This window comes from Sphaerodactylus townsendi, linkage group LG04, assembly GCF_021028975.2.
Source record: "Sphaerodactylus townsendi isolate TG3544 linkage group LG04, MPM_Stown_v2.3, whole genome shotgun sequence".
Taxonomy (NCBI): domain Eukaryota; kingdom Metazoa; phylum Chordata; class Lepidosauria; order Squamata; family Sphaerodactylidae; genus Sphaerodactylus; species Sphaerodactylus townsendi.
Genome location: NC_059428.1, coordinates 138683266 through 138711262, shown reverse-complemented (window position 1 = coordinate 138711262; position 27997 = coordinate 138683266). Strand labels below are relative to the sequence as shown.

General features: G+C 47.7%; 1 protein-coding gene across 2 annotated transcripts; it reads left to right on the top strand.

The window, feature by feature from the left end:
- On the top strand, nucleotides 1–27990 carry ADCY9 (adenylate cyclase 9). 2 transcript variants are annotated; one of them, XM_048493851.1, is made up of 11 exons: nucleotides 2–2032; nucleotides 4725–4897; nucleotides 10905–11009; nucleotides 14601–14818; nucleotides 16399–16501; nucleotides 18796–19004; nucleotides 19581–19740; nucleotides 20502–20650; nucleotides 20967–21005; nucleotides 22682–22723; nucleotides 26524–27990. In XM_048493851.1, exons 1-11 carry the CDS (start codon nucleotides 313–315, stop codon nucleotides 27704–27706), a joined length of 4101 nt encoding a protein of 1366 aa, XP_048349808.1. In that variant the 5' UTR covers nucleotides 2–312; the 3' UTR covers nucleotides 27707–27990. The 2 variants fall into 2 exon arrangements, with proteins under 2 accessions (XP_048349809.1, XP_048349808.1); XM_048493852.1 differs by lacking the exon at nucleotides 22682–22723 and having other exon boundaries at nucleotides 1–2032.
- The last annotated feature ends 7 nt before the right edge of the window (nucleotides 27991–27997 follow it).

Here is a 27997-nt window from a genome sequence, read left to right as displayed (position 1 = left end):
GCTTTGCTGGGGCACCCCCTCCTTCCCCTACCGCAGGGACTGCGCCTGCGCCGAGCGTTGGCGCGCCGGGTGACAGGCGCGTTTGGGTGTGGGAGGGCCCGGCGGACTCTGAGCGAGCGGGCGAGCAGCACCGGCAGGCGGCCGAGGAGGCGGCGGCGGCGAGGGAGTCCCGGCCCGGGCGGCGATGCTAGGCGGCGACGGCGGGGGTCGTGAGGGGCCGGTGGGCGCCGTCATGAGGCCGGGCGGCGGGGGCGGGGGAGTCGCGCGTTGAGCGGAGGAGGGAGCGCCGGGCGGTGCGGGGGGAGGGGCGCCATGGCCTCGTCCTCGCTGGTGTCGCGGCGGCCGCTGGGCACCGAGGTGAGCTGCGACTCGAGCGGCGACGGCAGCAGCGTGACGGTGCGCCTACAGCCGCGCAGCGCCCCTCCGCCTCCGCCGCCGCCTCCTCCTCCGCCGGGCAAGGCCAGCATCTCGTCGGGCTGCAGCAGCTCGGGGGACTCGTCGGGGGCGGCGGCGCGGCGGCGGCGGCGGGGGGACTCGGGGGCGGGAGGAGCCGCCGGGGGGGCCCGGCGAGGGGGGCGCCGTGGCCGGCGGTTGCCGCAGCTGTTCGAGCGGTCGTCGGGACGGTGGTGGAGCCCGCGGTTCGACTCGGGCAACCTGGAGGAGGCCTGCCTGGAGCGCTGCTTCCCGCAGACGCGCCGCCGCTTCCGCTTCGCGCTGTGTTACGTCGGGGCGGCGGCGCTGGTGTGGGCTGCCTACCTGGGCGCGCGGCTGGGAGCCCCCAACGGAGGGCGGCAGGGGGTGGCGGCGGCGCTGGGAGGGGTGGCGGCGGGGGCGGGGGCCGCGTGCCTGGCCTTGCTGGCCTTCACCTTCACGCGGGCCTACGCGCGCCACTGTGGCGGCGCCTCGCTGGCCCTGGTGCTGCTGCTCTTCGCCCTCACGCTCGCCCCTGCCGCCCTGCCTGCCGCCACCGCCACCGCCTGCCTCTCGCCCGTGGGCCGCTTCTCCATGGGCACGGCCGCGCTGCTGCTGCTCTACGCTGTCATGCACCTGCCCCTCTACCTGAGCCTGGCCCTGGGCCTCGCCTACTCTGCCCTCTTCGAGACCCTGGACTACTACTGCTTCCGTGACCCGCGCTGCTGGGGGGCCGCCCCCACCCTGGACCTCCTGCACTGGGAGCTTCTGGGCAAAGCCCTGCTCCACCTCTGCATCCACGCCACGGGCGTCCACCTGTTCATCATGTCGGAGGTGCGCTCCAGGAGCACCTTCCTGAAGGTGGGGCAGTCCATCATGCACGGCAAGGACCTGGAAGTGGAGAAGGCCCTCAAGGAGCGCATGATCCACTCCGTGATGCCCAGGATCATCGCGGATGACCTCATGAAGCAGGGCGACGATGAGAGCGAGAACTCCTCGGGGAAACGCCACTCCGCCTCCAGCCCCAAAAGCCGCAAGAAGAAGCCCTCCCTGCAGAAGAACCCCCTCGTCTTCCGCCCTTTCAAAATGCAGCAGATAGAACAGGTCAGCATCTTGTTCGCAGACATCGTGGGCTTCACCAAAATGAGCGCCAACAAATCTGCGCACGCCCTGGTGGGGCTCTTGAACGATCTCTTCGGTCGCTTTGACCGCCTGTGCGAGGACACAAAATGTGAGAAGATCAGCACTTTGGGTGACTGTTACTACTGCGTGGCTGGGTGCCCTGAGCCACGAGAGGACCACGCCTACTGCTGCATCGAGATGGGCCTGGGCATGATCAAAGCCATCGAGCAGTTCTGCCAGGAGAAGAAGGAGATGGTGAACATGCGGGTGGGCGTTCACACCGGGACCGTCCTGTGTGGCATTTTGGGAATGCGGCGGTTTAAATTTGATGTGTGGTCCAATGATGTCAATTTGGCCAACCTGATGGAGCAGCTGGGTGTTGCTGGGAAGGTCCACATTTCGGAAGCGACTGCAAAATATCTGGATGACCGCTACGAAACGGAGGACGGCAGGGTGATTGAGCGGGTCGGCCAGAGTGTGGTGTCAGACCAATTGAAAGGTACCTGCATTTGGCTTTCCCTTAACTTCAGATTCCCATGTGCCTATGGTGGAATGTTGTAGTGCCGTGTTGCACATAGTTTTACCTACATAATGAGTTAGTGTCAGTCAGTCAATAAAACCTTTATTGGAATAGTAAAATAGACATAAATAAGATTTATAATATAATTTTTGGGAAAAAAATTACATTTCTCTATAAGATGTGGGTAAATAGCTGCCAAATATCTTGCTAGTATGTAGTTGGAGTTCTTCTCAGCCAAGAGGGCCTTAGTTTGAATATCTTTGTTATACTTGTTAAGACTCGACTTTTCGCCCTTCCCTCATGCATGAGTTAGTGATTGGCTATCTCCACCCTGTTGCTTTAAATCTCCTGTTTTCATGTGTATAAGAGGCAGGTGAGTCATAGTATTTTGTAATGAAACATGACACTTAGAAAAGCTGAGGAACACACTGCTTTAATGTTGATATGTTAAAATGTCTCCTTTCCTTCTCACAAAAAAGTTTTCTAGTGTTGAAAATTTCTGTGCATTTAAATTTTGTTTTTAAACTAGGTGAGAGCAGAGTTCTTCAGGAGGTAGTGAAATAACTGGGCTTTTGAGCATAAAGGCTGGGGCTTGGAGTGGAAAATGACATGAAATCAAACGTTTAATCTCCTGAGGCTAATCTGACAGTGCGGGCCTTTCCTGGTTAGAAGAGCCAGGAATGTGCAGCTTTCTGCCAGCATTTTCAGTCATATCCAGGGCCTGAAGTAGAATGAAGGCCATCTAGATTTGGAATCCTGGACAGCAACAGAATCTGAAGCGTTGTTTTTTGTTTGGAGAAATCCTTGTGCTTATTGCTGATTTCCCTACTAGAAGTGCAGAAGATGCTCAGTAAAATAGAGTGATGCCAGTTTATTTCTATATTATAATAGCTCTCCTTATTCCAGGATTACTGTTGACTGCAGTTGTGTAGCTGCAATGGGGTCATCTGGGGACAAATGCCCTGGGCACGCCTTGTTGAGTCACGTGGGGAGGGGAATTGCCCACCATACTTTGGGCCAAGAGACAGGCCTTGGCCCGCCCCTCAGACAGCAGATGACCCAGCCATGGCGCAGAGCAGCTAGAGCAACCCAGGCAGCTCCTCACCACGGCCAGATTGTTGGCCTGCCCCTCCATCTAGACCAGGGGTAGGGAACCTGCGGCTCTCCAGATGTTCAGGAACTACAATTCCCATCAGCCCCTACCAGCATGGCCAATTGGCCATGCTGGTAGGGGCTGATGGGAATTGTAGTTCCTGAACATCTGGAGAGCCGCAGGTTCCCTACCCCTGATCTAGACCCCCTTTGACTGGCCAAGTGGCCGTGGCGCAGCAGGCTCTTGCACCTGGCCAGTCCTCTCGCACCGTGGCCACCCCCTCTGCCCAGCTGAGTGACTGCGGGGCAAGAGATGGGCAGAGGGGGCGGCCGCGGTGCAGCTGGCTCGCTGAGAGAGAGATGTGCTGCCCCAGCCTCCTTGGTGCACCACCCCAGTGAGTGACCTGCCCTGCCAGGTAAGGGGGCATGGGTCGTGGGGGGTGAAAAATGCTTGGGGGGGGGGGGCAGAAAACGCAGAGTTTGCCCCAGGCTCAGTTTGCCCCAGCTATGCCTCTGGTTGTCTGGCCCAGCTCTATGAATGTGGCCTTTGCGGAAAACTTCTGGGGACTGAAGGTGGAGCTGCCTCTTCTAGATGCCTTAGTAGCAAATTTATAAACTTAACAGGATAAGGAATAGGAAGTATGCAGAGGAGTGTATTGATGTGAAAACCCTTTTATGTTTGTTTGCCATAAACTTTTATTCCAAATTGCAGTTTACACTATGGTTAAATGTGTATGGTTCAAATAAAAGCCTTTATTTTATGGGTAACTTTGAATTGACTTTATATGGGGTCATAACAATGCAGTATAAAGATATCTGCATTTCTTCATAGCTTCTGTATAAGTTCTGTCCAGTCCCACAAAACAAGAGGGGCTGAGTTGAGGCAATTGTTCCTGAGTACTGTCAGAACGCTGAAATAATTGATGAAGCAGCACCCCCTTCCGAACTGAATGGGGTCAAATCCCCGGAGGAGCAGCTTAGATATACTGGAGATATACTTCATACTTCATAGATATACTTCATTTGAATGGTGAGCCACCTTCTTCTCTTGTGCTGACTGTATTGTTCAGTGCCGACGCAACTGCTGCTGCACGAGGGGACCCGGAGGTCTGTCCTTCCTGGTTCCTTCTCCCACAGCGGAACAAAACCGCCTTGCAAGTGCTGCAGTGCCAGCTTTCCATTTTTCAGAAGATGCAGCAGAGCTTTTAAAGCGAACATTTGTGCTGCCAATATGCTCGGCAGCTGACTAATGAGCAGCAGCGGCACTTAACAGCTGTCATGCGGTGTATTATACAAGGAAGCAATTCTGTTTTTTTTTTTAAAAGGAGGATTAGAAAAGAAGCCGAGGAAAATAAAACTCCCCAAAGGTTAACTGAACCACTGATGAAATGCATTTTTGTTACCAAGGGACAGGCCTAATTTTGATTCTAGAAAGAGTTGGTGGCGTAAGCGACCCACTCTGCTGGCTCTAGAGGCCATTAATTGCATTTCTTGAGCTCCTGTGTGTAGAACGAGGGTTTCTGTTGTGATATAGATAGAAGATTTTTTTCCTTCTGTTCTAACTGTAACTTTCCCGTAGGTTTGAAAACATATTTGATATCTGGTTTGAAAGTTAAGGATCCCATTTGCAGCTGCTCACAGACTCTGCTTCCGGGCCTCGAAGCAGGAGACAGAAGCAAGTTACAGGGAGCCTCATCAGTGGAGAATGCTGGTGACCTAGCAAAGGTTTTCAGACAACCAGAGAAAAACAAGGTTTGTCAAATACCTTCTTCATACTTTCGTTGGGGTGTGTCCTTGGAAATGTGTTTCGGGAACATGAATCAGTACATTGAACCCCAGACTTCCCCTCAGGCACTCAAGGTGATGTGGGCAGTTGTCCGTTCCTCAGTTTGTTCTCACCATCATGAGAGAAAGGTTAGACTGAGCAGGTGACTCTCAAGGTCACCCAGCAAACTTTCCTAGCAGCTGCGCGGAGGGGTGGGTGGGACTTGAAGCTCAGTTTCCCACCAAAAAAGACGCAATTTCATAATTCGTCAAAAAGATCTTTAATTGGGCAGTTCTGTATTCTTGTGATTCAGATGGATATATATGGTCTATGTTTGGCTTGTCTTTTCTGTGTTTATTCCTGGTTTTTACATTATTTAATTATTAGAGGCCAGCATGTTCCCCATTCTCCAAAAGAGAACATACATTGGAGCAGAGCAGCAGCTTAGGTAGCTGACATTGAGGGGAAATCTGCAGCTGTGTTGATTGCTGTGAATTCTTGAAGATGAAAAAATGAACAGTCTGTTTCTTTGTATCTGGAGAACTGAGCTGTGACTCACGAAAGCTCGTTCCCTGCCAGAAATTTTGTTAATCTTAAAGCTGCTGCTGGAGTCTTACTCTTTTCTATTCCTTTGCAGTTAGGTTTTGCATTGGTCAAGGGGAAGGTTGGAGGAGAGAACAGAGCTGGATGTGGCAACCCAGATCGGACTCCCCATTCAGGAACAAATTTGGGCCAGCCTCTGTGTCTTGGCTCAACCTCCTTGGAATCATACAGTTGGAAGAGACCATCAAGGGCCATCAAGCCCAGCCCCCTGCCATGCAGGAACCCATGCTGGGTTATTGGAAAGATAAAAATGCTGCTGCTCTGAGCAGTTGGAGACAGGCAAAGCGGGGCATGGGGTTAATCTGTACGTTCATAAATACACGTCAGAGGAGGGTATCCTGAACCATAGATAGAGTCAGGTCATGTTGTGTTTGGAAAGCAACAATTTTTTCAATGGTTTGCTAAGTATCTATGGTAGCAGCTGTTGTTAAAGTGAAATGTGTTCCATTGAGGAACGCCCTCTGCCACAAACATTTGTCTGTAGACTTTAGAAAAAAAAGGGTATAATCAGTATGTCACTTCTCCATTTAAACAGGTGATCAAAAAGTGTGACATTTTCCATTGCTGTGGGTTTTTTCCCAATAATTTCATCATTGTTTTTGGTTTTTAGTTTTATTTCATAATTTTGGCGGGTTTAATTTACTGAGTTTTAAATCTCCTGGTACTAAATTGTCCCTTAGATGACTTTTAGGAGTGTAAATTCTTTTCAGTAGTTCTATTGCTTATTGAACCCCACAGGGAAGATATGTTTCGTGAGACGCTAATTAGGGCAGCAATCACATTGCCACCCCCTGGATCTGAGGCAGTGGGAAGCAGCAGAAACTCGGAGGAATCTGCTTTCCTTTGGATCTTCTCTCCAGCCAAAGAAACTGTGTTTAAAATGCAAGCAGGGGTGTATCTACAGAAAGGGCCCCCAGGGCAAGCACCAAAATTGCCCCCCCCCCCTCCAAATCTGTCAGAACTTCCCCATCCTGGAACCAGTTCTTCAGAGATCAGGTCTACCATTCATTTCAGTTACAAGTAACCAGCTCTCCAGATGGCTGGTCTACCTGCCTTTAAGAAGTATTGGCAGATCTGACCTTCACAGAAATCAGGTCTGCCCATTACTTTCAACTGTGAGCAGCCATCCCTCTGGAGGGCTGGTCTACCCACTCTTAAGACGTTCTGGTAGACCTGGTCTACCTGTTTCTGCTTAATGATATGTAGACCAGCTTTCCAAGCGGCAGCCGCTTACTGGTTTGCAAAGGGGTGGCTGAGTTCCCCATGGCAAGTAGTGCCTGGGGCTTTTGCCCTTGCTTGCCCAACCCTAAAATCACCAGTGAATGCAAGGTAGCTCCACTAGAAACGTTTTTAGTTCAGATTTTAGCCCTGGATAAAAACACTGATAATCGGTGGAACACTGTAGTTCTAGTTTGGCGCTCTCAACTGGTTTCGAGCTGGTGAAACTGGAAGTGTTGTCAACAGAAGATGATCTATTTCTGTTCTCCAAGCTGACTTTGTGAGTGAACACATCTGAAATTGTGCTCACCAAAAGGAGGTTCTGTTGGTGTACTGTTTAATCCTCTTTGGAACAGTTGGTGTTGAAGACCCTCTGACGTACCATTCTGGAGACTTCAACATCCATGCTGTATTTATTTCCAGAGCATGACAACTGTGATATTGTCTCAAGTAACACTGAGTCCAAGGGATATAACTGAACATTCCTTCTTTGATGTGATGGTCTGTGCAGGACAAGAGATTATCGATAAGGGGCTGGTGGAAGAGTTCAAGATGACTGTTGTTATCAATAGATCGTTGCCTTGTGGGGTCTAATCCAGCTGCCCCTGGAGAGGAATGGGCTCTGATGAGCTTTCTGTTGTCTCTGGGAAATTTCCCTGCTGTTATGGCTGCCAGTCATGTCCATCACTTGGTGGGTCCCTGGTAGGCCATGCCGGCAATGCATGAAGTTGGTCCTAACATTGCTCCGGAGTTTTTTCCTACCTCCCCCAGCTATCTGATATGCTGGGGGAATGGAAGAGCAACTGCAGGAAGCTGTTCCTGCCAAGTTTGATCAAGCACAAGAATTCACAGTTGAGGTTGTGATGTGGTGGTGAAAGTGACAAAGACCGCTCTTTTCTGCCACCGTTGCTTCTTTACCCTGCTGCCTAGTGATGCTGCTGCAGGCAATATGAGGTCTTCAATTTCTCTGCCCGTTGGTGGCAACTCTTTACAAGCTGTTGACCGACTGCTTCATGTATAACAACTAGCCATGACCAGTTCTACTTGGACTTTGTTCACAGAAAGTGTGTCCTCCTGGGGATTCCATTAGGCTTGCTTGGATGAATGTCCTTTTGCTTCTGTGACCTGAAGATACACTCAGAAAACCTGGAGGCAAGCTGCACCAACACCCCACTCACAGCCGCTGAGGAGAAAACAGAGCCTCTTTAAAAAGGAGGGAAACTCTGTTTGAGGGACTTGGATTTTGAAAACATACAGGCACTACCCCGATCAGACAAGCAGACACACGCTGGCCCTTGGTAACGTGTAAAAACAAGAAGAAGAAAACTTTATTTACAGTCAATGACCAAATATTATACAGAATGGTTCAGCTTCTCAGATGGCACAGGGAGGTTTCAAAAGCATGCGGTTTCATAGAGATAGATGTTTCTTTCACAGATGTTACAGGCAGTTTATATAACTGACTTGGTCACACTCAGGCATCCACTGAGGGAACTCTTCCCTCTTTCTAGAGTCTCCAGCTATCTAGCTTTTAGCACACCCACTGTTCCTCCCTGACAATCTGAGCCTAGAGGACCTTGGCTCCCTCGCCTTCCTCTTACTGTCCCTACTGGGCCTCACTGCCCCCTTGGACTCAATCTCCAGACTGATTGGAAGTGTGTGCTGACAGGCACTCTGTCTGAATACCGAGCTGCATGTCTCAGAAAGCTGCACTCTGATCAGAAGCCTCCCAAAAGCTTCCTCAGCTCAGAGAGCTCCCTCTGACCACTTCAACAGCAGAAGAATCAAATCAGAAGAATCAATCTCTCACTGACCGGCTGTTCCTTGTTTTTATAATCCCTCAGCTCCCCCTACCTGTGGCTCTCTAGGCGAACTGTGCCTCTGCCAGCCAATCAGGAGGTGTTTCCGTTTAAGGAGCGTGTTGTTTAGGCCAGCTTTGCTGTACCTTAGCAAAACTATTAACCCTTTTCTGGGTGAATCCGTCACACAAGCCCGCCACTGGTCTTGTCCATCGTGTTCCATCCCAGCTGTGTAAATCTGGCAGAGGAGAACTTCCTCATGGAAGGGCACAAACTAGTCATAATTCTTGGTTAAGAGCTTGCTGATGAGAGCTGAATGATGAGATCCTTCTTGAGAAAAAAACTCTGGCCTCGATAAAACCAGTTTCAAATCCTCAGTTTCTAGGTGGCATTTCTCAAAGTGGTGACTCCCCATATTTCTGGTACAGATTGTGTAGATTCTTTGGTATCTGGTTTCTGTCCTTCTTGTGGTCACCATAAAAGATAAAAGATTATTTGTGCTGGTTAGTTTTGTCATTTTGGCTGAAATTGAGAATTTGTCAGTCAGAAAACATGGTGGGTGATAGATAGCTGCGTTCCATTGGGCTGTGAGTCACTGGGCTGTTCAGTCCATTGTCTGTTCAAGTGAAGCCACCTCATTTTCTCCAACTACAATAAATCCTTGCTAAAAATGTCAGCACATTAGGATTTGTTAGGATTTGCATCAGGCAGTGTTCCTTAGGGACACCCTTGCAGGTTGTGCAAAGTAGTGGGCTGATCAGTGGAAAGCTTTGAGCAGAGATAGTCACAGACTTTATGTATCAGGTTATGGCGAGCAGCCTGATTTTGTGGATGTTTCAGCAGGCAGTCTGGGTTTATGAGTTGTTTGGCTTCCTGATTGGAGAAGTATGTTTGGATATTCCAGTCTGACATTATTCCCAAAACTTGCTGTTTCATTTCAGCTGAGGGATATATGAAATTACAAAGCAGCACTCTACACCAGTTAATTCCTATAGAACAAGAAACAACTTTCTTAAAAATCCAAATACTTCTGGATAAAACTTCAAATCCAGAAGTATTTGGATTTTTAAGAAAGTTGTTTCTTGTTCTGTAGGAATTAACTGGTGTAGATCTGGTCATAGAAAAAACTGATGGTCAACCTGGCCTCTGAACTATCGGGTCTTCATATTCCTGGACTTGAAGATTTACCCCAAATAGGTTCCCTAAACTACATGAATACTGTTGATGTTTAGGGACAGAGGTAATCATACCCTTTCTGACATAACAGGATGAAATCTATTTTTTTAAAATTAATTTTGTTAGATTTCATAGGTTGCCGCCCCCCCTTTCGGGCTCACGGGAGCTTTTCTCCTATGTAACAATGTGACCTCAGGGTGGGTGAGATGAACCATACCTTCATAATAAATATGCTGAAAAAAAGTAACTGGCTTTAAGCACTGGTGACTGGGCTCCTGGCCTCCAGACCCCATGGGCTCCAGGTTGGGGGTTCCTCTGACTCCTGAGTGGACTCAGCAACATTTGATCCAAACTGGTTTTCAGCTTGAAGTTTTCTTTGTTCTTCTGAGGGCCGGCTGATCCACCACTGTCAGCCCTCTGCTTGCTTTGCCGCTACTTGCTTAAAATAATTTCTTCAAAATCAGCTGAGGCAGGAATGTCAAGTGTATCATCCGGGGGCAGGATCTGCTCCTGTGAGGGGGTTTATCAGGGCCACGAGTCAGCTGAGGCAACCCCCTCACTTGCTTCTAATCTGTGTTGTCGTGTTCTACCATAGAGTTTTTGACCAAATACCAGAACATCCCAACTTTGCTGGTGGTGTGATCATGTCACTTCTGGTGCAAGCTGGAAGTGATATCGCCACATTGCTGACAACAGAGGCCTAGATCTCGGTTTGTTGCTGATAAGCCCCCCCCCCCCCCCCACACACACACACAGGTTGCTGGGGGGTACCTGGCAACTCTAGACCCAACCAATGTTGTCAAAAGCCAGCCAATGTTGGCAAAAGTGCTGTGCTCCACAGAAGGAGCAGAAATGTACAGTGGTGGGTCTTTGTAGAACCCTGAAGCGGCAGTCCTGTATATTACGGTTCCATAAGGAATGCCATCAGTCCCATGCGCAACACTGATTTAATCCCTTGATAAGTCTGTTGCGCATGAATATCTTATTCTTATCTGGACTGAATTTCAGTTTATTGGCACTGCTGTTGTTATATCATGTTTGGAGGGAATAACTTCCCAGGTGCCCTGCTGCAGACCAAACAACTCCCTGTTGAGGTCAGCCTGTTCAGAATTCTGAAATGTATACAGTTTGGAGATGTCTGTGAAAATGTTATCAGTGAACAGTGATAATTTTTATGTCACTTTTTTGCGGGTTTCAGACATGTCTTTCCTGCAGTGTGACGTTGGCGCCTAGCTGTACAGCCAGTGTAGAGGAAGCAGCTATCCAAAATGGATGTCAGGATGAACTTAAAAACCTCACAAAGGTATCTGTTCCTTCCTTATGCTCTTCTCCTCTGTGTAACTGGTGTGGCAGCTCCAAGCCACAGAAACAGGTTGTTGTTCTGCTAGAGAGAAGTACAAAGATGTAATCATTCAGTTCAGTGAATTGAACAATTTTTACCTGCAGAGTGCAGCATTCTTTCCTCCTTCCCCACCCCGTCCTGCTGCAGCATTTTTCGCGGGGGCATTTTTGGGTACAGCAGGAAAGTAGAGGTGAAAAGTAGCCTTTCCCAAGCGGAAATCATTCCATCCGTGAAAGTAACCCAGGGGATCCAGGCCTGCTGCCAGCCATCTCCATTAGCAGAATTAGTTGTATAGATGTTTCCAGAAGTTGCATTTGCATAAGTCTGAATTACTTTACTTCCAAGAGCTGGAATTGTTCCAGGGATACAACAACGCATCAGAGGCCCCTTCAGATTGGCCGCAAGAGCCCTTTGGGAAGTCAAGGAAACATGCAGAATCCTTTTCTGCTGCAGATGACGGATGCTATTTGTGCTATCATGCTATTTGTGCTAGCAGCGGCTAGTGCCTGTTGATAAACTTCATCTCCATGAGGGTCTTGAGCTATTTGTGCTAGTGGCCATCCTGATATGAAGATGCAGCAGAGGATTATATTGAGGGAATCCTTCTGGGTGGTCCTGAGTTTGCTGAACTTCAGGCTCAATAGGGTACATCCCCCTCCCCTACTCCGGCACAGTGGAACAGATAGAAAAAGCGGGCTCACATGGCTCCCTTTCTCCACTCCATGCAGCATATTATGCATCACAGTCGAGCTCAGCATGGTGTCGTGGTTAAGAGCAGCAGTAGACTGTAATGTGGAGAACCAAGTTTGGTTCCCCACTGCTCCCCATGAATCCTTCTGGGTGACCTTGGGCCTGTCACAGTTCTCTCTGAACTCTCTCAGCCCCACCTACCTCACAAGGTGCTATTGTCGGAAGGAGTTTGTAACCTGCTTTGAGACTCCTTTCAGTTGAGAAAAGTGTGGTATAAATCCAGACTTCTTTTTCTCACTTTTTAAAAACCAAAAGCCCCAACTACTTTATCTTTTCCTTTTAAAAGTTTTTAAAAATTATTTTACTAATAGAAAAGATACAGAAAAAGCAAGTTAAAAGCAAACGTAACAATCTTCATAATTAAAAACTTAGTTATAATACACTCATAATCAAAATCAAGTATAATGTATATCAGAGTTAAGTATAGAGTGGATCTGCATTCAAAATATTATTAGTACAAAGGAACAAACCTTAACTAATGTTCTGTATAAAAACAGCTTTAACTATTAATCATGTGGGCAGCCTAACTAATTCTAACAGTGATCTTGTCATTTTTAAAAAAGTAATAGACAAAAACATATAAATGCATATACTAAGAGAGAAGAAAAAAGAAAAAAATTACAATAATATAAAAAATCTTCAGTCTGATTATTATACATGATTTTCTTTACTGTTTATGTCTCTCAAGCAGAACGATTTTTCTGACCATAAATAACTGTGTATGCCTTTATTTGGATCCGCTTATTATTTTTCACCTTGGATTTTTGATCCAGTCTCTGTAATCCCCACTAAACCTGCTGCCTGGTACAGTAGCTTAATATTAGACACAGAAAGACCTTTTCTTTTCGTCTTGTATGACTTTAAATCTATGTTTTCTGGAGTCCCAAATGAATATATTTATTTGAGCTTGCCAGTCTTTCAGAATTTTGTCTTGTATATAAATTGGTAACATTTGAAATAAGAATGCTTTATTTTTTCTTAATACATAAATAAGACCGATGTGGGGGCAGTCAGCAGAAAAATTTGTATCAGACCATTTTGAACACTGCTAAGTGAGCTGATCTGTTGTTGTATCTTATTTGCCTTTCACTGAATCATTGCTTGTAGAGAAATCGTGCTTCTCCTGTTTGACTGCAGATGTTCTTTTTTAAAAAAAGGGTTTTTTTCCATAAAATCTGAAGAGAGAGACTCTGGAAGTTGGGGTCTCTCTTTAAAGTTCCTCAGTGCTGCAGTTCATATCTGAGTGAATCATGGTGATTCATTTAATTTCAGGCTATAATTTGTTCTAAGGAACTGTTCATTGGGAGCATCTCTAATGAAAGGGTGTTTGGAGACAGTGTGGAAGAGGCCTGGGCCCAGGGGCATCTCCTCTTCACTTGTGGGCCTCACAGGCTAGCCTTGAGTGAACAACAGTCTCTCTGCCTGACGTACCTCACAGAATGGCTTTGAAGGTGAAATTCTGCATAGGCTGCCCTTGAACTCCTTGGAGGAAGGGTGGGATATAAATGCGATGGGACATGCTGTGTTCCTGATCTTAAATAATTGGTTGTATTGTCAATATGCCTCCATGTTGTCCAATATCTTATTTAATATGCTGGTTCTGTTTTAAGGCAAGACATTTAATCTGCCATCCCTGGCACTGCTGGAGTTGTCTACCCATCCCATGCTTGAATACTCTGGCTTTCTCAGTTAGAAATGCTCAGGTCACAGTTTGTGATGGCAAAATGCAAGTAAAGATGTAGGTTTGGTCTAGGGTGAATTTCCCAGCGTTGGCATGGTACTTTCCTGCCTCGCCCGCCTCTCACAGCCGGCGGAGCTCCATAAATGCTGTTTCTGGAAAACGGGGGCCATGAGGTATGATGGGAGGTGGATCTACAGCAGGAGCCAATGAAGTTTGGTTCCAACACAGCAACTATAATGCAAACCCTCTGACTGTTCTGGTGTGTTCTTCTGACTGCTGTGGTTAAGCTGGCCATGGTCTGGAAGTTTTTGCTCCTAACCTTTTGCCCGCATCCGCAGGTGAAATGTTAGAAGCAAAAACTACCAGACTGTAGCCCAGGGGTCCCCAAACTTTTTAAACAGGGGGCCAGTTCACTGTCCCTCAGACTGTTGGAGGGCCGGACTAAAAAAAACTATGAACAAATTCCTATGCACAAATGATTGTAAAATGTTTGATTTCACCTTTCAGCCTTTCTGTCATGGTCTGTTCTTAGAACAGTGACCAAAGTATGTCAAGTACAGGGTGGGCTCCAAATATTGTTGCGGAGGCTGTGGGATACCTTCCCCTGTAAAAAAAAAAAAGCAAGCAGAACTTTCCCAATGAAGCATTCCATCTAACCCAGGATCAGGTATCTTCCTGGGTTCTTTCCTCCCTAGCAGCCAGCGAGCAATTCGCCAGCCTGGCTGATGCCAATGGGAGTGAGGCGGAACAGAAAGCCTGAGAGCAACACATGGAGTAGCCGAGAGGGAAGGGCGGAGCAGGCGTTGCCACATGTAAGGTTTCCAACTCTGGGTCAGAAAATTCATGGAGATTTGGGGGTGCCATCATGTAACTGCAATCAACAGCCGTTGGGGCCGGTTCCTCCTCTCCCTCGAGCCCCCACTGCACATGAATGGAGCCATCGCCGCCATGCCTGGCGGGCCGGATAAATGCCTTCAGGGGGCCATGTTTGGCCCCCGGGCCGTAGTTTGGGGACCCCTGCTGTAGCCATACAGCCCGGAAAAGCCACAACAACCAGTTGACTCTGGCCATGAAAGATTTCGGCAATGCATTGTCCTTCTTCTTCTTTTGACTTGAATCAGGGTCCTGCGGGATGCGGTCAGAAGGCCCAGAACGGGCTTCTGAGTCCTCCCCCAGAAGAGAAGCTGAGCAACAGCCAGACGTCGCTGTGTGAGATGTTACAGGAGAAAGGGAGGTGGGCTGGGGTGAGCATGGACCAATCGGCCCTTCTGCCATTACGGTTCAAGAACATCCGGGAGAAGACGGACGCTCACTTTGTGGATGTGATTAAGGAAGACAGGTGAGAAAGAGAGAATCTCTGATTTTGTCAGGAGGGACCCGAGTCTGTTCTTTTAAGGTCCAGTAAGCCCTCTTCTTGTCTTTCTGTTCTGTCTGGTGTTTGCCTCCTGTCATGACCCACATGGTGTCCTGAAGGGGCTGATGTGCCACGGAGCTGTGAGTGTCAATGGGTCTGGCTTGCTCCACAAACTTTCTCTGTGGGCTTAAGCTGGCCACAGCTGTCATGACCTCAGCCCTGCTTCTTCGGTAGTCCTGGCCTACCTTTCAGGGTTACTGCAAGGGTTGCCAAGTGAATGCATATGAAGTGCTTGAGAGTATGTACAGTGTGGTGTTATTTCTCAGCTGGGGCCACCCTAGGACTTGTGCATTGGACTGCTATCCCTCATTGGCCCTCAGCTGGTGTCTGGATGTGTCAGCCTTCCAAGTAGGCTCTTCCTTGGAGGCCCGTGCAGCCATAATAAAAGCCGGTGGAACAGGCTCGTCTAACAGCAGTGTCAAGAGGATTGCTTAAATTTGCTGAACAGTCTTAGCTCAGTGGAGACAGACTACAAACTAATGCTTGAAGCAGCCCAGAATCATAGAGTTGGAATCGTAGAAACATAAGAGCTGGAAGAGACCACAAGGGCTATCAAGTCCAATCCCCTGCCATGCAGGAATATACTGCGAAAGCACTCCTGACAGATGGCCATCCAGGCTCTGTTTAAAAAGATCCAAAGAAGGAGACTCTACCACCCTCCTAGGTAGTGTCTTCCACTGTCGAGCAGCCCTGGCGGTCAGAAAGTTATTCCTGATGTTTAGGTGGAATCTTTTTCCTTTACCTTGAACCCATGACTCCTGGTCCTAGTCTCTGCAGTAGCAGAAAGCAAGCTTGCTCCCTCACCAACATGACATCCCTTCAAATATCTAAGCATGGCTTTCATGTTACCTCTTCACCCTTTCTCTTCTCCAGACTAAACATGCCTAGTTCCCTAAGCTGCACGTAGCTGATAGACAGAATCACTAGCATGTAGTGGTATACTCGCCCTGGGATGTATTTGAAGGGCAGGAGAGAAATTAACTAAATAAATAGATCAGGTCAAGCCTGGGGTTATAGAGGTGGGGATTACCACAGCCAGGTCAAGTAGCTCTGGAAGAGAGTCTGGGCTGTGAGCAGACGGTGCTCCGGTCAGTACCCCCCCTCCCCCCGCTTCTCAGGAAATAGGCCAGTGTCGAAGCACACTTTATCTCATCAGAGGGTGAAGCTGCCGTTTGTCAGACACCAGAACCTGGTCATTCCATTCTGCTCACTTGCATCCCCTTGATAATTTCTTTCAGACGCTGCTTAGGACAGAGGGGAACTGGAATGGTGTCGTGGTTTGAGGGTCAGACTAGAATTTAGGAGACCCAGGTTCAGATACCCATTCTGCTCTGGAGGATTGCTGGGGGACTGGCTTGGACCAGCCAACCCCACTCAGCCTAGTGTACCATGTGCGGTTGTTGTAAGGATGAAATGGAGGAAAGGAGAATGTGTGTAACTCCTGAGCTGCTTGGAGGCAGGGTGGCATAAAAATGTACTAAACATATAATCTATCTCTCTCCTAGCTTGATGAAAGATTATTTTTTTAAACCGCCCATTAACAAACTGAGCCTGAACTTCCTGGATCAGGATTTGGAGATGGCATATAGGAGCAGCTATCAAGAAGAGGTCTGTATTTGCGTGTGTGTTTGTGTGTGACCTTTTGGTTTTGGCTATACCTGATGGGCAGATTTCCCCTTAACACACCTGTATCATCTGCTGCTTTTTAAACAAACAGCAGCCAAGGAGAGTGGTTTTGAAAGGGGCAGATATTCTTTTCCTTCCTTCCTTCCTTCCTTCCTTCCTTCCTTCCTTCCTTCCTTCCTTCCTTCCTTCCTTCCTTCCTTCCTTCCTTCCTTCCTTCCTTCCTTCCTTCCTTCCTTCCTTCCTTCCTTCCTTCCTTCCTTCCCTTCCTTCCCTTCCTTCCTTCCTTCCTTCCTTCCCTTCCTTCCTTCCTTCCTTCCTTCCTTCCTTCCTTCCTTCTTCCTTCCTTCCTCTTTCCTTCTTTCCTTCCCCTCTTTTCCCTTCCTTCCTTCCTTCCTTCCTTCCTTCCTTCCTTCCTTCCTTCCTTCCTTCCTTCCTTCCTTCCTTCCTTCCTTCCTTCCTTCCTTCCTTCCTTCCTTCCTTCCTTCCTTCCTGTGTTCCAGTAGCATTTTCTCCTGACGTTTCACCTGCATCTGTGGCTGGCATCTTCAGAGGATCCTTTGAAGATGCCAGCCACAGATGCAGGCAAAACGTCAGGAGAAAATGCTACTGGAACATGGCCATACCACCTGGAAACCCCCAATATCCCAGTGATTCCGACCGTGAAAACCTTTGATGATATATTTATTATTTGTTTTCTTTCATTTGTTTTATATGCCACCATTGTTCCAGTTAAAAATGTCCTCCTTCCTGTACCCCCAGCCCTGGGCTACTTTGATGAAGAGACCTTTGACTCTTGAAAACTCAGACCCCCATAGCCTTGTTGGTCTCTAAGGTGCTACCAGATTGGAGTCCACCTGTTCTCCTGCGGACTGTCGTGACTGCCTCCTAAAATGTACTCGTCAAAACATGCCTTGTAAAAAGCAACATCTGAGAGGGAGGGAGATTTGGGGTGGAAATGGTGGACAAGGAAGGGCTAAGTGGACATGACCCTGTTATCTGTGTGTGTGATATTTCCAAAACAGCAGTTCTTGCAGAGGGTATTGGTTGATATTAATCTCCTGTTCGAAAGATTACTTAGAAGAGTGAATGCAAGAGAGAGTTGAAATCAAGTTTGAGCTAAAGGCTGTAAAGGCCTTACAATTGAAGAACAAACTCAAGATGCTGGGGCTCCATGACATGTTTTGGTGGGCCACACGTTGCTTGCTGCTGAGAGACAGTGTGGCGTAGTGGCTGAGAGCAGTGGACTCCAGTCTGGAGAACCAGGTTTGATTCCTCATCCCTCCACATGAGCACTGGGTTTGCTTCCCCACTTCTCCACATGAAGCCTGCTGAGGGACCTTGGGCTAGTCACAGTTTGTAAGGCTGAACGCACTCAAACAAAGTCGACTTTATAAAAAGGAACAAACTTTATTGAACTGTGTTGCCATAGCTACAAAGTGCTGGAACTGAGGGTTCTTGCCCTCAGTTCCAGTATATATGGGGTGTGCGAGTGGGTGGTCCTTTGCAGTGGCGGGAACCAGGAGATTTGGAGTAATTAAACTTAGTCCTGACACAGTTCTTCAGAACTGTCTCAGTCCCACTTTCCTTACAAGGTGTCTGTTGTAGGGAGAGGAAGGAAAGTAGTTTGTAAGTCGCTTGGAGACTCCTTACAGGAGAGACAGGTGGGGGATGAATCCAGACTCTTCTTCTTCAGAGCATTTGTGTTTCGTTTCATTTAGCTGCCTTGCCAGGATTTTCGTGCTGAATTGTGTTCATGCTGGCTCCTGAGGAATGTGAAGGGATCGTCAGGGGAATGTCGTAGGGTTCTCATTGGTGCTTCTAGGAATATGCAAACAGCAAAGGTTCATCCCACTTCCAGTAACATCTAGTTCTTTTTGCAAAAATAATCCCAGATTACATCCAGTAAACAGCTGTGTGAGAGAGAGAGAGAGAGAGAGAGAGAGCGCACTTAGGAACTCAATATTCTGGGGAAACAAAGGCCAGACCAATTCTTACAGGTTTTTCTTAAGTCTAAATTGGCTTGCTTTGGAATAGCTTTGTAGAAGGCATGACCCATACGAGGACATGTCATTTGTCCTAATATGTAGACTTGGCAGTATGACTTGAGGGTGCGGTGAAGGAATTAGATGCAGACACAAGAGCTGTGGTGGGATCCACTTGGGGAAGGGCAGAAAAAACTCTGCAGACTCCGCCTCCTGCCTACCTGCCTGGTCCAAACCATCGTCATTTGCTAAGAGTTAAAAATGGACTTGGACCTTGTGCTTTTCTTCTCACAGGTGGTAAGAAACGCGCCAGTGAAGACGTTTGCCAGCGCTACCTTCAGCTCCCTTCTGGACGTGTTCCTGTCTACACTTGTCTTCCTCATCCTGTCTGTCACCTGCTTCCTGAAACACAGGATGACCGCATCCCCTCCCCCTCCGGCAGCAGTGGCCGTCGTCGTTGCTGCCGTCCTGTTGGAGATGCTGTCCCTCTTCGTCTCTATTAGGTACATTGGGCAAAGCTGAGTCTAGAACTTTGCTTTGCTCTGAGGAAGCTCCTGTCAACTGAGGAAAGACCGTGCCCCTTTGGCGTCTAAACTGTATTGCGGTGCCAGCAAGCAGTCTCTCTGTGCGAGGGTTTACCAAGTGATGGAGAGACGTCTGCACCACCCCCTCTGCAATTTTTCAGTGTCTTTGTCCATTTTGTTGCCTACCTCCTTTCCTTTGGAAATGCAAAACTATACTGGGCACGATTGTTCCAGTGGGGCCTGTATTGGTCAAACAATGCTTGTTTTGAGGCATGATTAAAGATGAGGGCCTGATTAGCTCAGCTGACTCTCACCTCCGATGTGAGACTAAGGGAGGGAGAGTGCAGAGACCAGAAACTGCCCCTGCTTGGGCATGCCAGGCCTCTTCTCCCTGGAACAGGTGGGGTGGAGTTGTGTTCATGCCCATAAAGAGATTAGCCAGCAGTTTGCCAGGATGGCCCTTCCAGCCTTGAGGGTACCTTTGGGATTTAACCCTATCCCCGAGAAAGCAGAGCGTATTGCGGAAGCTGTTGGATTTGTGTGTGTACTTTCCAGAATGGTGTTCTTCTTGGAGGACGTGATGGCTTGCACCAAGCGGCTGCTGGAGGTGATTGCTGGCTGGCTGCCGCGACACTTCATTGGGGCCATCTTAATCTCCCTCCCTGCTATTGCGGTCTTCTCACACTTCACTTCTGAGTTTAGAAACAACATCTATGTAAGTTGTGCTGTGTTGAGTCTCGTGATCTGAGGCATTTTGTTGAGTGTCCTTCCCTTCTGCAGCTCCTCCTTCTCTCTCCCCCCCCCCCCCCCCAATGTTCTGTAAATGACCGGTGTGAAAAACTACCATGTGTCTCTATAGGGTAACCTCCCCACTCTAAAGTTATCCAGCAATGCTCTGGCAACACATGACTCCTGGGGAATCCCTGGGGGAACCCTGGCAGCCCATGAATCCTTGGGGGGAAGGCTCTGGTGCTCAGACTGGTGGGTCATTGTGGCTCCATCTAGGCTGTTTGTTTATTATGCAGACAAGCTTTCAAAGCAGGTAAACTCTTTGACCGTAATGTTTTCAATTTCTAGTTGAATACAGAACTTCTCTTGCTTTTGTAGACCAAACTTTGGGGTGGAAGTGTCTGGTCCTGGTTCTTGGGGTTAGCAGGCATCTCCCCCCCCCCCTTGCAAAAAAATTCTGGCTTTAGTTAAAGCCTAGGTTGTTATCTGAAGAGCAGAGGGCTGTTGCCCAGAGTCCGAGATTGTGCACCTTTTCACTTGAATGTTAAAAACGTGAAAATGGGTGGGTGGGGATTTTCCTAAGGATCTCTGGGACGTCTATTCCAGTATTGCTGGAAGCACTCAACAGATGGGCCCTGGAGTCCCCATGTCACTATTCTGCTGGAAGGAAAGTTGGGTTTGTTTGAAGGGCTTCCCTGAAGCTGGTGTTGGCTTCTGATGGCTGCTTTTTCTTTCTGCTTGTTGCAGTGCACCATGTTCATGTGTTCTGCCATCCTCATCACTATTGTCCAGTACTGTAACTTCTGCCAGCTCAGCTCTTGGATGAGATCATCTCTGGCCACTCTTGTGGGGGGCATCCTGCTCATCCTGCTCTATGTGTCTCGGTGCCCCGACAGGTGAGTCGGGAAGGGTGTTGCAGCCCTTGGGTGTGCTGCAGAATAGCCTGCCAGCCGGAGGCTGAGAAACGATTCCTGGGAAAGGAGCCAGAACACTGGCTGCATTTGGGGTGCTTTGTGCAAGCAGGTTCTCTGGCTGTGGTCATCTAGTGGAAGGTCTGCCACTTCAGCCACTTGGAAGGAATGAGTTGAGGGATTGGGACTGTGTGTGGTCTGAGGGTCTGAGCTGGGCCAGGCTGTCTGGAAACGGCCCTGCTGCTGCTTTATGTTTTTGGGTCCTTATTAACATGTGCTCCCCTTGCATTTCTTGTTTCAGCCCCATGATATCCCACCTGGATTTAGCACAGAACTTCAGGTAAGCATCGGCCTTGGCTTACCCTTCTGGTATTTTCAGTCACCAACAATCAGTCTATTCCCCCAACTTTTGGGTGTCCAGTTGGCTTGTGATCTCTCCAGTTACTTTATTTTATATTTTATTTACATCGTTTATAGTCTTCCTAAAAGAGCCCTGTGGTGCAGAGTTGTCAGCTGCAATCTTGCAGTCAAAGCTCTGCTCAAAACCTAAATTTGGTCCTGGCAGAAGTCGGTTTCAGGTAACCAGCTCAAGATCGTCTTAGCCTGCCCTCCTTCCAAGTTCAGGAAAATGGTATCCAGCTTGCTGGGGATAAAGTGTAGACGACTGGGGAAAGTGATAGCAAACACCTCTGTCTATACCCTTTTCCACCAAAAGTGCGGTCAGTCATTGTGTGGTGGAAGTCGAAGCAGGTCCTGTGAGAGAGTCGAGCAGCCGAGGGAGGGGCCACTCCATTTTGGTGAGGAATCAGTGGCTGATCCCTCCTGGCCTGGAGAAACAAAGGCCCCACGCACAGGCCACGTTGGCCCCAGCCCCTGCAGGCCTTAACAGAGCGGCAGCCGCCAGGAAAGAGGCAGAGGGAGGGAGGAGACCCAGTGGCAAGAACGGAGAGCCGGATTGCACGCAGGGTGACACCGCCCACCAGGCCGCCTTCCTGCTGACCACGACTCTCTTGTAGGTGGAAGAGCTGAGTGGGAGGTGGTGGTGGCTTGTCAGGCCTGCGAGCCCTTAGGTGAGTCCCTGGTGGACAGGCAGGCAGGTGTGCTTTCAGACTGGTTTGCTGGTTCTGCCACCCTCTTCTGGTCAGGGTATCCTGCGGGTCAGCACACCCTGCTTAGATGGGAGATCCGGGGTGCTGGAATGGCAGCACTGGGGAGGGCAAGAGAAGCCAAGGCTAAATGGTCCTGAGTGGCAGGTTCTTTGCAAGCTTCCAGCGGCCTCTGGAGCTCTTTCCACTCTCTGAAGAGCACATCGTCCAGGAGGGTCTGAGTGGGTCCAGAAAGCCGCAGAGCCTGTGTGGCTGAGGCCGGCCCTCCTGCCACTTTTAGACTGTGATGAGAGTAGAGGATTCAAGACTGTGGTTGTGGTGGGTAAGAACAGGACATATTTGAAGCCCTTAATAGACTTGCAACCTCTTTCAGGATTGACCTTCTTTTGTTTTAATGTTCATCCTTTGAAATGTTACACAATTAATAAAATTATTTTAAAATATTACCCATCAATTTCAGATCCTTGTGCCTTTTTTGCAGCTGTAGGAAATGTGGTCATTATAACACTTTCCCCTAAATTCAGTCTAATTGTGTGTGCTTTAAAAAAAAATTAACACACAAGAGACCTGGAGACAGACATAGAGAAGGGGGTGGGTGGGTGTGAAATAGAACAAGCCAGGCATTAGGACCCCCACGGAGCATTCTACTATGATAAGTTTTAGGTGCAAGTGGCGGATGAATCTACAATTGTACTTAGTCCTTTTGTGGAAAAGGGTATAGTAAATATCATGATGTGATGTCACTCCGTGAGTCAGTAATGATCCAGTGCTTACCGTTTAGAAATCCCACTGCAAAAAAAAAAAAAAAAGAACTTGGTGTGAAAACTGGGCTGCCAGGACCCTTTCAGGTGGCTGTGCTGCTGCCTGGTGCCTTTGGTTGCTGATGTTGTTCTTTTGCTATTTGTTTTAGCTTCATGGAAGCCTCCTATTTTGATTCAGCACAGAACTTCAGGTAAATATCTGGTTTGTGCTGGGCTTTAAAGGCCTCTGATGGATTGCAACTACTAGTTAGCCCATAAAGCTGGAGCCATTATACTTAGAGTTTTCCAGGCAACTCTAATTTTACCACACAAAAAAACTGGGAGAGGAAACTTTATTGTCTAAATTATATAAGTCGAGGGTGGGAAATGCAGCAGCTACTGGTAAATTTCAAAAATAAAAATAGATACCAATAAAATTACATTAATTGGGGCATCAGTAGCTTAAATTTTTTGAAATATTCATTTCAAAGAAAAACAGTAAACTAGCTCTGTAAGCATTGATTCTCCCTTTTAATCCACTCAGGGGGGAGGGTGATTTAAAGGGAGAATCTGGGGAAAATTTGAGGGTGCCTGTCAGGGGAGGAATGTTTATGTTAGAAGTACCAACATTTCAGAGTATCTTTAGGAGACCCTCCTGATGATACCATCCAGGTTTGGTGAAGTTTGGTTCAAGGGGTCCAAAGTTATGGACCCTCAAAATGTAGCCCCATCTACTATTAGCTCCCATTGGAAACAATGCGGGATGGGGGCACCCCCTTTGGGGGTCCATAACTTTGGACCCCCCTGAACCAAACTTCACCAAACCTGGCTGGTATCATCAGGAGTGTCACCTGATGATAGCCTGAAATTTTAGTGCCGCTAGCCTAAAAACTGCGCCCCCTGGAGGCCGACAAAGTAAAAACCCTAAAATATTTTTTAAAATACACTTCACTCGCGTATAAGTCGAGGGGGGCTTTTTCAGCACAAAAAATGTGCTGAAAATTTCGACATATGCGCGTATATATGGTATTTTAAAAACCCACCCATGCTGTAAAGGGTAGGCGAGGACGGTTGCTGTTCACAATGTTGTCTCCTGTAGAAGCAGTGGAGGGCACGGTACTGAATTAGTACTGAATGGTCTCCAGGCAGAAACCTGTTAACGCCCCAAGTAGTAGGAGGTGGAAGAGGTAGGTGGTTGCTTGCAAAGGGCAGGAGTGCCAGCGTGGTGTGGTGGTTAACAACAGGTGGACTCTAATCTGGAGAACCAGGTTTAATTGCCACTCCTCCACATGAATGGTAGACTCTTATCTGATGAACCAGTTTTGTTTCCCCACTTGTACGTTCCTGCTGGGTGACCTTGGGCCAGTTGTAGGTCTCTCCAAACTCTCTCAGCCCCACATACCTCACAGGGTGCCTGTTGTGGCCTGGTGCAACAAGTCCCAAGTCAGCTTGAATCCATTTCAAGGTAGCTTGAACCCAATAGGCACCAGGCTCATGGATTTATTGCGCTATAGACATCTGCGAAACTCTAACTAAAACTGATGCCTCAATTGTGAAACCTCTTCGATTTTAGAGTAATTTATGTTTAAGTAATAAGAATCTGCTTTAAGGAAAGCTTCACCGTCTGCTTTGATGGAAGCAGGGAATGCGGGGCAGATGGCAATAATGGACTGGCTGCAGTCTCTTTGACTGTATTCCGTATGCTTGGTATTTTGTTACGTCACATTTGGATTTCAGTTCCACAGAATTGCCCCATTTCAAGTAGTATAGAGCTGCAATGGGCCCATTTTTGCCTCTTTCCTTTCTTGCTCAGTTGGGAAGATGTACAAGAAAATCAGTGTAGAGATGTAAAATTTCTTTAAAAAATTGAAGCCATATGGAAGAATTTAAAAATATGCAATTCTTTCCTAAACTTACATATTTTACTGATTGAATATAAATGCAAGTGGGGTGTTGTGTGGTTTCCAGGCTGTATGGCTGTGTTCCAGTAGCATTTTCTCCTGACATTTCACCTGCATCTGTGGCCAGCCAGATGCTACTGGAACATGGCCATACAGCCCGGAAACCCCACAACGCCCCAGTGATTCCGGCCGTGAAAGCCTTCGACAATACATAAAATGCAACATTTATAAGTTAGCATATAAAATTGTACTATTTGGCTTGTTTGTGGAATTTAGAAGTATAAAATGCTTTTTACTGTAGAAAAATTGCAAGGATTCCCAGTACTTGAGGAGCTGCAAGCCATTTTATTTTGCCATAGCACATGTCTTAATTTTTGCCATTTGAAAGGAAAAATAAAAGTTAAAATTAGCAGATTCTGTACTGAATACAATTAAGTTTATTATTTGGACAAAAACACTCTCATAGAGAAGTCACAATAGGCAGGATTAAAAACATTGTTGGGTATGAAGTTAAAATTATAGCCATGAAACGCTGGACTCAGTTTTTCTATTAGGAAGAATTTAAAAGGGTCTCTGGGATGAGGAAACCCATGTTTTTTTAAGCCTCTTTTTCCCACCCTGGGTCTTCACAAGTCCAAATCTGTGTGGTTGGTTAAAAAGAGGGTTGCATCAATCATGCTGTTACTCTACACCTGATCATCACTATGAGACAGATTTCCCCACCTTTTCTAACTCTTGGGTGTTTTGTGACTGAATAGCTTTTCTGGTAACGTGTGATGGTTTCAGACTATAATTCTAATACTGTCCCAGCCTAAGGTGTAGAATGCCTTTTTGTTTCCAAACAATTCCCCTAAAAATGGCAGTGGAGAACTGAGGCAGGTTCAAACAAATTAAAGGAAAAGGAACCAAGTTGGAATTATAAAGAAAATCAGCAGATGGAAATCAGTCAGGAGCATCTATGTACAGTCTTAGGTTTCTGTTATAGGCACAGGATTTTATCAAGCTTTCTAAGGCCCCTTCTGCACACACAAAATAATGCGTTTTCGAACCACTTTCACAACTGTTTGCAAGTGGATTTTGCCATTCCGCACAGCTTCAAAGAGCACTGAAAGCAGTTTGAAAGTGCATTATTCTGCATGTGCAGAATGAGCCCAAGTTTCCTAGACATTATATTTCTTCCGAAAGTGCAGTTTAGTCTTGAGTTTCTCTTAGATGTTACTGACTTATGGATTCACATAAATTCTTAGAACACACGGCCCCTCCGCTGTTAGACACCCACTTTTCAGAAACCTTCTTTGTGAGGTAACTTCTGAAGATCTCTAACACAGCAGACGGTGAATCCTCCTTTGAGTATAATTCCCCTTCAAACTGGCTTTGGAATTCTTCTGTCTTTCAGAGGATATATTCCCCTCACACTTCATTTATGGTCACTGTAGAAAGTCTCAACTATTGCACTATCTGCCTTGCTCACGAAGTAAACTTCCAGTTCTCTTGTCTGAGTATTTTCTGCTGTCAGCCACACACCATATTTCAGATCAGATTCACTTTCTGACTGAAATTCCCTCAAGGTAATTCCCCAGCACCACCACCACACAAAGTTAAGGGACTTGGTGTGAACATGCAGGAATCCAAAGCCAAAAGGTTTTCAGTTTCTCCCCACTCAGAGAGATACTTCCTCCCTCTGTCAGTCGGCTGGCTTCCTCCACTGATTGGCGTGCAGCTCAGCTTCCCCAGTCAGAGGGCTGTCCTACTCCTGGGAAGACTTTTTCCCTGGCACTCTGGGGCTTCTCTTGGTCCTCTGACTGCACTCCCAAGTCTTATTTATCTGTGCTTGACCTGGCTACAGGGGAGAATCTTTATGGACAGACATTTTCTTGGGTTTATTTTTGGAGGCCCAAATTAGAATTCCTTCCTTGGGAGAGTGCTTCGTGCACTTATTATAATATGTTGCTAAGCTTACTACTATGGTAATAAAGGGCTAGAAATTTGGTTTTTTAAAGAGGGTAAAAAAATTATTTGTGCCATAGATACAATATACAAGACATCCTTCTTAAAAGAGTGTTTTCTGTGAAATATGTATTTACCTTGGTTTCCTGTTTACTTCACTCTAGTTCCCTAAACGATCCATGCAATAGGACGGCCTCTGAGGGCTTCAGGCGGCCAGCGGACTTGATTGGTCAGGAGGTGATCCTGGGTTTCTTCCTTCTGCTGCTCTTGGTTTGGTTCTTAAATCGGGAGTTTGAAGTCAGTTACCGCCTCCATTACCATGGCAACGTGGAAGCTGACCTCCACCGCACCAAGATCCAGAGCATGAGGGATCAGGCAGACTGGCTGTTGCGGAACATAATTCCCTACCACGTGGCCGAGCAGCTGAAAGTCTCTCAGAGCTACTCCAAAAACCACGACAGTGGCGGAGTGATCTTTGCCAGTATTGTGAACTTCAGTGAGTTCTACGAGGAAAACTATGAAGGTGGCAAGGAGTGCTATCGGGTCCTAAACGAACTGATTGGAGACTTCGACGAGCTCCTGAGCAAGCCGGATTACAGCAGCATTGAGAAGATCAAGACCATTGGGGCCACGTATATGGCCGCCTCCGGGCTGAACACTTCCCAGTCCCAGGACAGCAGCAGTCCACACGGACACTTGCAGACCCTTTTCGAATTTGCCAAAGAAATGATGCAAGTGGTGGATGACTTCAACAACAACATGTTGTGGTTCAACTTTAAGCTGAGAATTGGCTTTAACCACGGGCCCCTGACCGCGGGGGTCATTGGCACCACCAAGCTTTTGTATGACATCTGGGGGGACACCGTGAACATCGCCAGCAGAATGGACACCACAGGAGTGGAGTGTCGCATCCAGGTGAGTGAAGAAAGCTACCGCATACTGAGCAAAATGGGTTATGACTTTGATTACAGGGGGACTGTCAACGTGAAAGGTAAGGGTCAGATGAAGACCTACCTGTACCCCAGGTGCACAGACAACGGGATTGTCCCCCACCACCAGTTGTCTATCTCTCCGGACATCCGTGTCCAAGTGGACGGCAGCATTGGGCGGTCTCCAACGGATGAGATCACCAACCTGGTGCCTTCTGTACAGAATTCGGACAAGATACCCCACGCCTACGATCACAACTCAGAGTTTTTGCCATATTTCAAGAAGCTCCCGAAAGAGTCTGTCAAACCAGACGAACGGCACAGATTTAGCAAGCTGGGTGAGAAAAATGACTGTGCGGAAGCAGGTCCTGAGGAGGCCAATGAACTGACCAAGCTGAACAGCTCAAGGAGTGTGTAATATCCTGGAGGGCTTGGGGGGTGGGGGGGTGGCTCCGTCACAAAGAACAGTGAGCTGACCTCCAAGCGGGAGGGGGCAGGAGAGAGACTTCCTTGCCGGCTGAGGGTGGGTCGCAGCCATGTCGCCCTTCTCGTTCTTTGCCACCTTTTTTCAGCAGACAGGAGATAACAAGTGCCTTCAGGTAGATCCCACTGGACCTCTTCTTCAGGGTACAGAGGCACAAAGTCAACCTGTGGGTTGAGGATATGAGTATGTTCAAATGAAGATAAACTGTGGTTATATCATTTGTAT

What these genes read in the sequence shown, in the direction of transcription:
- ADCY9 (XM_048493851.1), top strand. Translation starts at nt 313, where the DNA reads ATGGCCTCGTCCTCGCTGGTGTCGCGGCGGCCGCTGGGCACCGAGGTG. An exon ending in GGTGTCAGACCAATTGAAAG is followed by an intron (nt 2,033 to 4,724) that starts GTACCTGCATTT and finishes ACTTTCCCGTAG; the next exon opens with GTTTGAAAACATATTTGATA. An exon ending in AGTTTAGAAACAACATCTAT is followed by an intron (nt 19,741 to 20,501) that starts GTAAGTTGTGCT and finishes TGCTTGTTGCAG; the next exon opens with TGCACCATGTTCATGTGTTC.